Source organism: Manihot esculenta, chromosome 12 (genome assembly GCF_001659605.2).
Source record: "Manihot esculenta cultivar AM560-2 chromosome 12, M.esculenta_v8, whole genome shotgun sequence".
Classification (NCBI taxonomy): Eukaryota; Viridiplantae; Streptophyta; class Magnoliopsida; order Malpighiales; family Euphorbiaceae; genus Manihot; species Manihot esculenta.
In genome coordinates, this window is record NC_035172.2 from 1760642 (window position 1) to 1774186 (window position 13545).

At 34.9% G+C, this 13545-nt stretch overlaps 2 protein-coding genes across 3 annotated transcripts; one reads left to right on the forward strand and one right to left on the reverse strand.

Moving 5' to 3' along the window:
- Window positions 1–1865: 1865 nt before the first annotated feature.
- LOC110627428 (protein JINGUBANG) lies at window positions 1866–3414 on the forward strand. The gene has a single exon (XM_021773728.1). The coding sequence runs from the start codon at window positions 1961–1963 to the stop codon at window positions 3272–3274; it is 1314 nt and encodes a 437-aa protein (XP_021629420.1). The 5' UTR covers window positions 1866–1960; the 3' UTR covers window positions 3275–3414.
- Window positions 3415–7699: 4285 nt separating this feature from the next.
- LOC110627720 (protein SIEVE ELEMENT OCCLUSION B) lies at window positions 7700–10663 on the reverse strand. 2 transcript variants are annotated; one of them, XM_021774068.2, is made up of 7 exons: window positions 10375–10663; window positions 10180–10278; window positions 9659–10107; window positions 9470–9579; window positions 9242–9384; window positions 8660–9151; window positions 7700–8561 (listed from the first exon to the last, which is right to left on the reverse strand). In XM_021774068.2, exons 1-7 carry the CDS (start codon window positions 10579–10581, stop codon window positions 7935–7937), a joined length of 2127 nt encoding a protein of 708 aa, XP_021629760.1. In that variant the 5' UTR covers window positions 10582–10663; the 3' UTR covers window positions 7700–7934. The 2 variants fall into 2 exon arrangements, with proteins under 2 accessions (XP_021629760.1, XP_021629761.1); XM_021774069.2 differs by having other exon boundaries at window positions 10180–10275; window positions 10375–10654.
- Window positions 10664–13545: the final 2882 nt, after the last annotated feature.

Sequence of the window (13545 nt, forward strand, 5' to 3'; positions counted from 1 at the left end):
AGGATGAATTAAACGAGGCAAATGGGAAAAAAGCCAAAAGGAAAAAACATGCAAACCAAAATTTTTCCATGTCAATTGAATTTTATCTTTTTATCTTCTAACTTATTTTACTGCAATAAAATATGACCCTATAAAAAAAATGGCAAGAAAAACATGTCCTTTTCCTTAACCCATTAAAAAAAATTAACTATTAATTTAGCATAATTACATTAATTATTAAATTAAAAAACACTGATTATTAATTAGTCATTAATTAATCACTCTTCTTCACAATCAATTGAGTCATGGAAACTACTATTCAAGCCTGCATGGGAGGGGACCAACTCTATGTCAAGAGAAAAGTGCTTTATTAAGAAATAATTTATGCTGAGTTTAGCTTTCAATACAGCTCAATTATTTTTGTAATTTATGTAAATTTAGTAATTAATGTCTTGCCTTCGTTCTTCACGTCTTACCATGGATTTTTTAGTTTTTAATTTCGATGCCTCCTGCCGTCGATTCAATCAAACATCCATTAACTTAACAACAACTACTTTAATTTATTGATTAATTAAAAAAATAATAATGCTATTTAAACTCTATAAAATAGATAATATCTCGAAACAAAATTTTTTATTTATTAATTTTAAATATTTATTTTAATGTTACTTTTTCTTGATATTGACGTAGGAAACTTTTGAGCCAACTTGTAATTTGATAGATACCTATATATAATATAATGAAATTTGATCAATTTAGAAGGAATAGCTGAAGCACTTTTGTTTATCTGGTTGATTAAGATATTATAATTAATTCGTTGATGTTGAGGTTATGTTTAATCTCTTCCTTGATTAGATTAATTAGTTGAGAGAAATTAAAGAAGCAGTTGGATTATTGTGACATTGAAATCGAAAGTGGTCCTTAATTACTACTCCATTCTTTTTTTTTTTTTTGGATTTCTTATCTTTAAGGTCAGATCAGTCATAAATCGAAAATGGTCATTAATTGCTTAAGATTTTCATGATTGTCGGCTTCTTCTTCTATAATGCATGGCTTTGTCAACCTCTTCGATTTGATTTGTCTGGTCCAATTTAGGGTAAAAGAATCTGATTGCTGCCTTCCCTTTTGTAAAAAGAATCTGATTGCTTCCTTCCCTTTTTCACACTTCATACTTTATTTTTAAATATAAATATTATATTATATAATTTAATTTCATGCTTTAGCAAAAATATCCATTTAATTCTATGCACCGGCGGCAGCAGCGTCGTCGTCCCTGCCTGGAAGATAACTACCGAGGGTGGTGTCTGGAGACAGCTTGAAAGTCGTCGTTTTCTGGATGTTTTCAGCTGTGTAAAATCAATAATCATCATTTGAGCACCAAAAATTGCAAACCAGCACAAACAAGCAAAGCGGGCCCCATTTATTGGACAACTAGGAAACACCCTCGCTACTCTCTCTCACAGCTGTTGGATAATCCTACGCGTTTTAATCCTATCTGCATTTCCATGTTTACCCCTTTGACCCCACTAGCCGCTGCTTGTTTTTCTCCACCATCCAACAGACGAAACAAAATAGAAACTGGTTTCGGATTCTGTTCCTGCAACTGGGCCTGGCCTCGGGTCCCCTTCTGGGTCGAAACTTGAAACTGACTCCTAAGATCTAGTTAGAATCAGTTTCAGTTACGATTTTTTTTTGGTTTTTTACACTCTTAACCTCAGTAAATAATTATAGAATAATAGCCTAGCATCCGTTGTTTTTCTTCCATATGTAATTTCCTTAAGACAGGCTACAGCCTTTCTCAACCTCGGACAAATCGTTCCCTATCCCTTCTCCCCTCCACGTGGCAAATCTTTTTTCAAATCTCTATTTAATCTCCCTCGCAATACTCTTCCATCGCTCCTCCCTTTTTCTCCTTCCTTTTTTGGTCGAAATCGTTCTCTCCGCTCCTCTAAATTTAGAAAAATAAAAAATCAGCTGAAAAATGAGAGTTCCTTCATGGTTGGCTACCTGCTCTACCACCACCTCAACCACCGTCATTTTATTCTCCGATAAACAACCCAAGTCTTCCAAACATCTAGTTTCCGACAGCAGTAGCTCCTCCGATACTTCTGGCAGCGCTTCCTCATCTTCAAACACCAGCGACGCCAGCAGTGTTACCCTCCAGAGCAATCTCTCCCTTCAGACTCTTCCCTCCGTTCCTTCTCTTCAAAAGCTTACACCCGAAGTCCTAAATGTTTCCATCTCTTTTGTTTGTTCAAACTCTCTTCAACCTCGCCCAAAGCTTCCAATCACCTGCCTCGCCATCCACGGCAACTTCCTCTACTCTGCCTCCTCTCATGAAATTAATGTCTACGATCGTACCACCTGCACGCATCTCCATGCGTTCAATGATGAAGATTCCTCTTCCGGTGCTGTCAAGTCCGTCTCCTTTTGTGAAGGAAAAATCTTCACCGCTCATCAGGACTGTAGGATCCGTGTTTGGAAACTGACTCCGAACAAAGACCACAAGTTGGTAACCGTTCTCCCCACTGTTAATGATCGTTTACGCCGTTTCATTTTCCCGAAGAACTACATCAAAGTCCGGCGCCACAAGAAGCTGCTCTGGATCGAACATGCCGATGCAGTTACTGGTCTCGCCGTTAATAATGGCTTGGTCTATTCTGTTTCTTGGGACAGGTATTTGAAGATTTGGAGAGCATCTGATCTCCGGTGTTTAGAGTCTATCAAAGCACACGAGGACGCAATTAACGCCGTTGTTGTTTCCGCCGACGGAACCGTTTACACCGGGTCAGCGGATTGTAAAATCCGGGTATGGGGCAGACCATTAAACGAGAAGCGACATGTGCTGATTGCGACCTTAGAGAAGCACAAATCAGCAGTAAATGCTTTGGCCCTGAGCGACGACGGATCGGTGTTGTTTTCAGGAGCATGTGATCGTTCCATTTTGGTATGGGAGAGAGAAGACAGCGCCAATCACATGGCGGTGACCGGAGCGTTGAGAGGCCATGGGAAGGCCATTCTAAGTTTAATCAACGTCTCTGATTTACTATTAAGTGGTTCAGCTGATCGGACGGTGAGGATTTGGCAACAGGGTCCAGATGGAAAATACTGTTGTTTGGCAGTTTTGGAGGGTCACAATAAACCGGTGAAGTCATTAGCCGCGACATGCGAAGAAGGAAGTAACGGTGTCATATCAGTGTACAGTGGCAGTCTGGACGGAGAAATTAAGGCATGGCAAGTCTCAGCTTCTAGACCGTGCAGTCCGATTTCCCCATATCGAGCAATCAAAACTTAGAAGTTTGTGAAATAATAACAAAAAAATTTTTAAAAAAGTAAAAAATGATTTTTGTATATTATTTATGCTTGTGTAAGGCTTAATTTGTTTTGATTATTTAGATTAATTGAGTGGATTAATTAATTCATAATTTTGTTAAATCAAATTTGCAAGAATTACAAACTCAGGTGAATGGTGACAATTGAGATTTGTCTATCATTAAATCTCTTTTTTCGTACTTAATCAACTATTTTAACTACCAATTGAATTTAATTAATCAACTGTTTAACTCTAATCTGTAGGAATATACCTATATTATTCTTTTTTATCCAATAAAATTTCTGCGTAAGAGCCAGTAAGGGAGAATTGGAAGTATTATTATCAAAGAAAATATGTCAATTTCTGATGATCACTAATTCTGACTTTCTTAAACTTAGTTTGAATTCTTTACTGTCTCCAAGTTGGAAAATATACAAATTTTTATTGTCTGGATATGTTCGATTAATCATTACCATTGACTATATATGAAGCAGTGGAAGGGTACCTAACTAAATGCAGAAACATTTTCTGTATTTCTTCGTCTTTTTTTTTTTTTAACAAATTAATGAAGAACAATTATATATAGATGCAAAATAGTAATGGGTAAAATTATTTCAAAATTACGAATCATGGTACGACTTTATACTTAATTAGATGCAGTCAATAACCCATTCAAAACTTAAAATGAAATCAACAAAATTCAATCTAGAGTAGAAAATAAATCAAAATCAATAAAATCAGCTTGATGAGATGGGAAATGTTCACATTTGAGCCGGGATTTATTATTATTTTTATATAAAAAAAAATTTTAAACAAATTTCAATGGTTAGATGTGATCAAATTAATTAGAACTCAATTGAAATTATGGGGAACCTTGTAAAAAAAATCTTAAATTGAGATAGCCAATTTCAAGCCGGTTTGCCCATTAGATTATTAAATCTTAAAACAGAAGCAGATTCATCCATTAATTAATAATTCAACGGGGAGATGAAAATTCGAAAATTTGTTTGCTAAGCATGGTCCTTTTTTACCGAATATTTAAAAGGAATACATAGATGGAGGAGAAACTCATCACAAGCTATCCAAAACAAGAAAAGAACAAATGACAGAACAAAGAAGCTCCATTTTGGATTTCAGAAAAAGCAGATCATCTACGAAGAAGCTTCTTTCATGGCCGATCATCAATCTTTTGATCAATCTTTTATTGAGTAAAAGCAACTTGTACAATACAGACAGCAGAAAAGTGCTGCCCAAATGCATGAACGACAGGCCATTTATATATTCCTTAGTTTCTTGTTTAATTTCTCTCTACGGATATAACCAACAAGAAAAGAATAGCACCAAAAATAAAAAATATATATTAATCATAATTTCATATAATGTAGAATTCCGTTGTTCAACGAAAGAAAGTCTACCATATTTATTAAATAAAAAGTCTGCCAACCGACGATTTGAAGAGGTGTGGTGTATAGATAGAGAGATGGGTTGGGGTTGAGGCATGAACAAGTTGGCAACTTGAGCATGAGAGTGAATACATAAGGAAAGCTGCTGGTGGCTAGGGACTCAAATGGTCAACTGTTATTACGACGACGACTGACTTGCACATCAAACCAAAACAATAAGTTTCAGTATAATTATGTTTTTCAAACATAATAGATCAAGTGGATAGGGCTTATGGCATCATCGTCTTCAAAATGCATGGCCTCAGTACACAGCCAAATGGATAATATGAGCCATTTTTGTTTTGTCCTATTCGCAATTATGAGCTCCATTTGTTGGTTTTTGATAGGTAATTAAATAAAAGTCAAATTAAGCAACAGTAGATGCAATTATCGACGTAAACACATGATTCCTGTCTCCCTATTTATGAAGGAACAGCCTTAATTAATACCCATACGTTTCTACATTACTTATTTAATTACAAGATTAATTGTTAACATTTTTTTTAAATATAAAATAGAATTAAATTTATAATATCCCAGCTGCAATTAAAAAAGAATATATATATATCTAGGTAAGGAGAATTTTATATTAAAGTCTAGACTACTCCAAGCTGGAATAGTCTCAAATTGCATTTTTTAAAAAATTTATGATATGTGCATGTAAATTGGGATGGTGGTGGATATATTAAATAATAATGCAAATTAGATCCTTATGACTGATTGATAATTATTTAAATACCTTGAGGACCATAGATAAGAACAAAAGGTTGCAATTTTTTAGATAATTTTATGTTATGATTAAGCTATTATTATTATAAAATTTCCATTTGGGTGTTTCTTGAACCTTCTTCTGTCCCCAGTAGCCAGTGCACACACTAGTTTTTTTTTTTTTTTTTTAAAAAAAACAATAATAAAACAAAATAAAATAAAAAGAAAGAAAATCCAAGTTGCCAACTTGCCCATTTAAAAATAATAAATCTAGAGAAAAGGGGAGGGGAGGGTGTGCTTCAATGGATGAATTACTTGGGAAGATGATTAGATATTTTATCCATAGCTTTGGAATGTTGGAAGTTGCAGCCAATAAGGAGCTGCCAAAAGTGTTTTCTCTTCTACAATGGTGTGAGTGCTCTCCAATGCAACATCAAATTTGACACTCTGTAATCTATACCTTTCTATCTTTCTTTCTTCTGTTTTTCCCCTTTATGAGAGTATTGGCTGCTAGATGAAATAGAGGGGAATGTATTGAATGGATTTAATAAATGAGGAAGTTGTTATTCTTGAAATGAAGTGTATTGGGAATTTAAGTTCAAAGAGTTGTCTTTCTCATGTTCAACACATTAAAATATTTTAATCTTTCTTATTATTTCGATTAATTCTTAAAATTTTATTTTATCTCTCATCTAATATAGTTATTTCATTAGTTCAATAATGAAATACGAGACAACATTATATTTTATATATTATTAATTATAAAAAAAATAAAATTTTATGTAGTATTTATTTTTTATTACATGTTTCCAATAAACAATAGATAATTTATGATTGTATTCATTAATAAAATTAAAACTTTTCTATTCACAACATTAAATAATACAAATAATAGTAATTTTTTATAATAAAAAGAAGTTTTGACTTAATTAATAATGATTATCATAATGTATTTATTTGTGATATGAAAGTATATTATTATTTTCCAAGCATATGGGTAAAGAAAGTCAATTTAATATATATATATATATCTATATATATACTATAAAAAAGTGAAACTTTAAATTATCTTTAATAGTAAGTGATGTTCTTAAATTCAGATAATAGAATTTACAGTATGCGAATAGACTGCGAAGTGATTGGTCTAGTTACTCTTTTTCACATCACATTACCGGACTGGATCATTTTTTATTGGTTTTAGACTTATGATTGACTTGGTCTACCTTATGTATTTAGACCGCAAATTGATACGTTGAACCAATTAACTGAGTAAAGATTTCATGAGTTTTGAAATAACATTATTCTCTTGAATCCGGTTTCATCCATAATTGATAAGATCTAAGACCGTGAAAGAGAACAATAACGTATAAAATGATGAATGTAAGAGATGACGGAGAAAATTAAAATGGAAATAAACAAAGGATTTAGCTTTAGTAATAATAAAAGAAAGTATTTTAGATACTTTAAAAATATTTCTAATACTATTAAGTTTCCTATACATATATTTTTATTTTTAAGCATTGTAATTAAATAATACAACAACTTTAATTTTTTTAAAGAAATAACAAGTGCTCTGGCAGAATTTTTTGAAAATATTTTGTTCGCATAAACGAACGCTATGCTTCTGTTTGGTGTGTTGGGGCGTGGGGAGAAGATATGTTATTCAATGTCTATCTTTTTAGCTTTTGGAAGGTAGCTTTTACGGGATGAGGAGTGACAACTCAAATTTAAAATAATTATTATAAAATCATTCCTGATTTTATTTTTATATAAAAATTTTTTAAATTAAAAAATTTTAAAATTTTTTATTCTCAATAAAAATTTTAGAAAAAAAATTTTATTTAGTTAAATTTTTATAAAATTTTTTATCCAAACGAAAGGTAAAAGAAAAAGAAGAAAGTTAAAGTTTTTGGAGGGGATGTCCTACACTACAAATTTCAATGTCTCCTCATTATGGGCTTGGGCTGTAATCTGGAGACCAACAAAAACAACAAATAGTACTACTGTTTAAGAAAAATCGAATCAGAAATTAAATAATTCAGTTTTGAGTTAAACTAATTTCTAAAATTTTAAAAATTTTATATTAATTTTAATTTAAATTAAAATCAAATTGAAACTTTTCCTTAGACCTTAAACTACAACCACCCATTAAAATTCAGAACCAAGCTTCCTAACCACTGATCCACCAAACATATGTGGGGTGGATCCACAAGCCCAACTAGCAAGTTCCTCTGCTCCATCCCAACACACCGTTTGACCGACAGAGATTATAAAAAAAGAAATTGACTAAAAGAGACTTGAATGGAAAAATTACAAATGCATAGAGAGAATAGCAAGCAAGTTCCCTCTCCTGCATATTCAACATCTTAAATATAAAAATTAAAAGTGGCAAGCAAGCACCGGCTCCATCAGCCAGTTATTAAATCTCCAACCATAGCAGAAACCGCAGATATGGCTGCGGGATGCACAGTATTAGCTTCGTCAGCAAAGGCTTAGTCTGTGCAGCAGCGGTACATGATGAACTTCTCCATGGGGCGGCTGCATTCAGCGCAAACCACCCTCTCAGGGATGCTTCCTGTAGTCCCCGGCAGAATCAACCTGTTGCAGTGATGTGGGTCATGGTGTCCATGGAGGTAGTCATTGAGTGCAGGCACAAATCCCTTCTCATCTATAATGTGCTTCCATGACTGAAACTCATTAAAGCTCTTCAAAATATCACCCCCTTTTGCCTTTGCAATTTCATCACCACCTCCTGATCCTCTACTAATCACAGCCCAGCCCTGATCACTTCCGTCGAAGCTGAGCATGGTCACAATCTCCTGCATGATTGAATCATTCTCTACAGTTCTGTTATATTGGACCTTGGAGTGCCACATGCTCTCCAGCCTCACCCAGAAGAACCAGATCATCGTAAGGTCTTGCAATGTATGGCTGAGATTTTCTGCTTTGATTATATCATTGTTTTTTCTCACTTTCTCCCTTGGATTGCTCTTGCCTACGTAGAGCATCTCCAGTTGGATGTTGGCAGCTCGTGCAACGGCGTCTGCTGTTACGGTGAATTTGCGGATCCAGTCTATATCCTCACCACCATACAAGCATATGTACTTCCCTGCATGTATCTGAAATGCCAAAAAAGTCACAAGTTTAGTGTTCTATTGCCAAGTTATCAGCAAAACATCAATGGCAAGCTTTTGAGATTGAGAGCTATAGATTATACCCAGTCGGGGATATTTGCATCAATAGCATCTGCCAATAACTCAATTCTCCAGGTTTCTTCTTTCCAGAGTGCTTCCTCCCTGTGGCTTGTGAAAGGAAATGCTATGCTTCCCCAAATCCACATCATATGAATAGCATTAGGATTCACTACTCTCCCTTGCGGGTCTAAAACCACGAGCAATGGCTTCTTGTTGAAGCGCCAGACCTCCTTGATGTACCTGATGACTGCTGGATCAAGCAGTGAAGGATGATAGACTGTATACCATGGCATCATTGATTGAAGACTCTCAAATTGTTTTTGTTTCACTTCATTCCATGGAGTTGATCTGTCCACAACAGGTAGCCACACTACTTCATATTGGCTCTCTGTCCTTGTCGGCTGCTGCCGAGCCTCCGTGTACATTTGGTTAAGCATTGAAAGCTCTTCAAGGGATAGTTCAAGGTCTGAGATGTATAGCAGCACATTCTTCCTCCTTAGCACCTCAAGTGTAACCTGTAAAAGCAAAGAAAATTGTTGGAGAAGTTGAGTGTTTCTATGACAATTTTATTTGGAAGAACTAATTAAAAGGAATATGCAATCAACCCTTTTCTGGGTGGCACCATGATGAAGTGGTGGTTGATCATCCTTAGCATAAATCAGAGCTCTGAGAATTTTCATGTTATCAATGTGACTAGTTTCGAACAAGCGAATGAGCGTTTGATATGCTTCATTGTGCCTTTTCTCATCTGCATATATCACAAGAAGATCACTTGCTTGCTGCTGAAAATGTTAATCTTATCGTTTTAGCATAAGAGCGAGTGTGACACTCACCTATGTGATGATAACAAAGAGTGAGCTGCTTCATGAGATGCTCATGAATGCTCTTGACCTTATGGGCCAAACTTGATAGCTCCCATGCTTCTGTTGTTGATGCTATGTACCTGTATGGCTCAGGCAATGAGATGCAGAGTCTATGTTTATAAGCTAGGGTTTCAAGTAATTAAGTAAGTAAAAACATACTCATGACCCGTGCCAATGAGGCCAGTGATTTGTGATGCACAAGCTACAATACTCCTGATGGTCCAGTAAACAGCTGTTGGAATATGGGCAGTGGCAGTTAACATTTCTGGTGTATCAGGAGTGATGTACTGAGATGGAAGCTCCTTGAATTCAACAATGCATTTGGCAACATCCAAAGTAGCCATGATAAGGTTGTTGAGTGCCACAAATTTTGGGTTCAGTGCATCAGCACGTTCGAGTATATCTGGCAATTGCTTAAGGAGTGCAACTCCTTTTGCCAGCGGATTTGTAAGGTATAGCTGAGCAACAAGCCAGAATTCGCCATAGTTCACTGCGAATGCTGATAAGGCTAGCACTACTTTTGCGTCCCATGAGTAGCTTGATAGCAAGTTAAATATTGCTAATGTTGTTGCATGTGCATCCCCACCACCAGAGCACTTGCAGGACATCTGTCAGAAAGCAAATACGTCAGAACATCAGAATCCAGTAAAATGATACCATAGCAAGAAGCATATACTAACCTCGCACGCAATTCTGTTGATTGTGTATGACAAAACATCAAGAATTTCATCAACTCCATTTTGAAGAGCCTTATCATCCAATGCATCCAGTTGCGCCTGCTGAGCTCCCAAAAATGAAGTCACAAGTGATCAGCTTCATGTTAAATCTGAAAGCAAGAAACAAATAAAGAGTGAAAGGGATACTGCTTTATATACTTGATGATGAACAAGAGTAGCCAGGCCAGTTGGTGCAGCACGTTGGAAAATGTCTTCAACAAGCTGAAGAAGAGGTCTGACAGAAAAGTCACGGCCATCAGGAGCATGAGTGGCCTGAATTTGCTTCATCATTGCATTGTCATCTGATGAAGAAAACATATGACGTTCGCTTCTGGGATTTGATAGCCTGTGAGGTACAACTGCCATATTCAGGTAAAGTTGACACTCTAAGCAGCAAAGAAGAACAAGAAGAGAAGACAAGAAATTTGTGTGTTTGGATTTGGTTAAACTCTGACCCTTATATAGATCACGCAAATTGGAAACAACAACTTTAAAACTGCACCTTGCTTCTAATGGGGTTTAAGAATTTTGTTTAGGAGCTTTTTCTGCTGGCTGCATCATCAATCTCTCGCTTTTAGCTTTATAATTGATATGCTATAAAAAAGTTGAGACCAAGATTCGGACACTTGGAACGTTTATTAACCTTTTACTTGTGTGAAACACGTTGAGAATATAGTATTTATCATATAACAGATCTTGCATTATCCACTTATCTGCCAATTACTGAGTAACTTCTGCTGTCCATGGATTCCTCTTTTCACTGTCAGGTCCTTTTCCTGCAGAATTATCCTTCCAGTATATGAAATTTGAAGTAATGCACCTAAACCCACCACAATGTCATTAAAACAAATTTTGTAATTGATAACAAAAACAAATTTACAGCTGATTTTAGCATTTCTTACAGTCATAGTAAGGGGAAAAAAAATGGAGAAAAGGAAGTCTCTCTTACACTTGATGCTATATGCTTCCAAAGTTTGTGATATGAGAAATCTAGATATAATTAAAGTGAAAAGTTGGGTAGAAATATCATGGATTTTCTTTTTCTATTCTGTCTTTCTTTGTTTAAAATAAAATAACAATACTTTATTTTATGGAAAAATTAAATGTTTAATTTCAGAAATTTTACATACTTTTATTTTATGTTAAGTTAATTTTTTTTAATGAAATTATTAAAAATATCATTTAACATAAAATTTATAAAATAAAATATGTAAGTTTTGCAATATTTTAAAATCATAAAATAAATTAATCTTCTGAACTTTAAACTTAGTGTTGGGTTTAAGAAGTAAAAAGATTAATGTATGGCCCCAATATTTTTATTTTATTATTTTTTTTTAGAAATAAATGGACCCTATGTTAAAGCAAACGGAGAAAGCACAAAAGGGGAAGCGTGCTGCTGAGCAGATCTGAGCATAAATGCAACAGAAATTCTATTTCCAAATAACGCAAAATACTCTGTGAGCATGAATGCAACAGAAATTCTATTTCCAAATAAAGCAAAATACTCTGTGAGCATAAATGCAACAGAAATTCTATTTCCAAATAAAGCAAAATATTTAACGTTCTAAATGAATTAAACTGTTCTTAAACTATTCGAGATTCAACTCGGTAAAAATTCGATTAGGCTCGGCTCGTTTTCTAAACGAGCCGAACTTGAGATTAGTAATATTCGACTTGTTTAAACTCACGAACTCGACTTGTAAAAAGACTCATAAATAAGCTCGGGAAACATGAACATTGTAACGGTCAGCTGCCTGCTTGCGGAATTGCGGCAGCTGATCCGTCCCACATCGATAGATTTGAAGGAAGTTATTTGGGCCAGTTTGGGTCCAGCTGTTTCCATTGGTATCAGAGCCACTCTGGGTCAGACAAATTGTGCGGAACTAGTGGGCCTTCGAGGAAAGGGCTATCCATGAGAGACGAGGTGGAGCCATCCGAGGTACTAGCGAACCACAATACCTAAGGGTCCGGTCCTGGTTAGCAATTGTAACCGCATCAGACAAATTGTGCGGAGCTAGTGGGCCTGCGAGGAAAGGGCTACCCGTGAGAGACGAGGTGGAGCCACCCGAGGTACTAGCGAACCACAATACCCAAGGGTCCGGTCCTGGTTGCGACGAGGACGTCGCAAATTTAGCAGGACTGAGTGTAACGGTCAGCTGCCTGCTTGCGGAATTGCGGCAGCTGATCCGTCTCACATCGATAGATTTGAAGGAAATTGATTTGTATATAATAGCTAGCACCTTGGTTAGCAATTGTAACCGAATCAGACAAATTGTGCGGAGCTAGTGGGCCTGCGAGGAAAGGGCTACCCGTGAGAGACGAGGTGGAGCCACCCGAGGTACTAGCGAATCACAATACCCAAGGGTCCGGTCCTAGTTAGCAATTGTAACCGAATCAGTTGCGACGAGGACGTCACAAATTTAGCAGGACTGAGTGTAACGGTTAGCTGCCTGCTTGCGGAATTGCGGTAGCTGATTCGTCCCACATCGATAGATTTGAAGGAAATTGATTTGTATATAATAGTTAGCACGAAACTACTAAATAACTTGGGTTAACCATTTTAGGCCGAGTGAAAAGTGGGTCCAAAAGTTATTTGGGCCAATTTGGGTTCAAAAGTTATTTGGGCCAATTTGGGTCCGGCTGTTTCAAACATGCTAACTAATTCCACATAGAAAATTGAACGGATATAGGGGATTGTGGTTTTTCTGTAAAAAAATAATTTTTCTATATTATTTTTTATTAATTTTGAATATGAGAGATTTCAATTAAATAAAAAAATTTAATTTAAAAGTCTAATTTTATAATGTAAATCTTATTTTTAATTTAAATTTATTTATAATTTAAATGAATTTAAATTATATTGAATTTGTTTATAATATAATTGAGCTTAAATTTGAATTTAAACCAACTCAAATTCAAGTTTTTTAAGTGGAGTTTGAGTTAGTTTGTTAATATGATAAATGAATTTATTACGAATCAAACTCGAACCAACTCGAATATAATATTTATTTTACAAATCAAATTTAAATTTATAAATGAAGTTGGAGGCGAAACTCGAACTCAAACTTTTAAATTTATTTTTTAATTAAATTTGAACTTATCCAAACTCGATCCGGTTCGATTTGATTACGGTCCTAAAAATACTATAAGTAATTGTGATCATAATTTCCGATATGAACATTATAATTAGTAATAAAATACTATTTTTTTATAATTAGATCTTTATAAAATTTTAAGATATTTTTTTATAAAATTTTGTTATAACATTTATAATTGTCTTCAATTTAAGTGAATGGCCTAACAAATAAACACCTAATTAGAAATTAAATT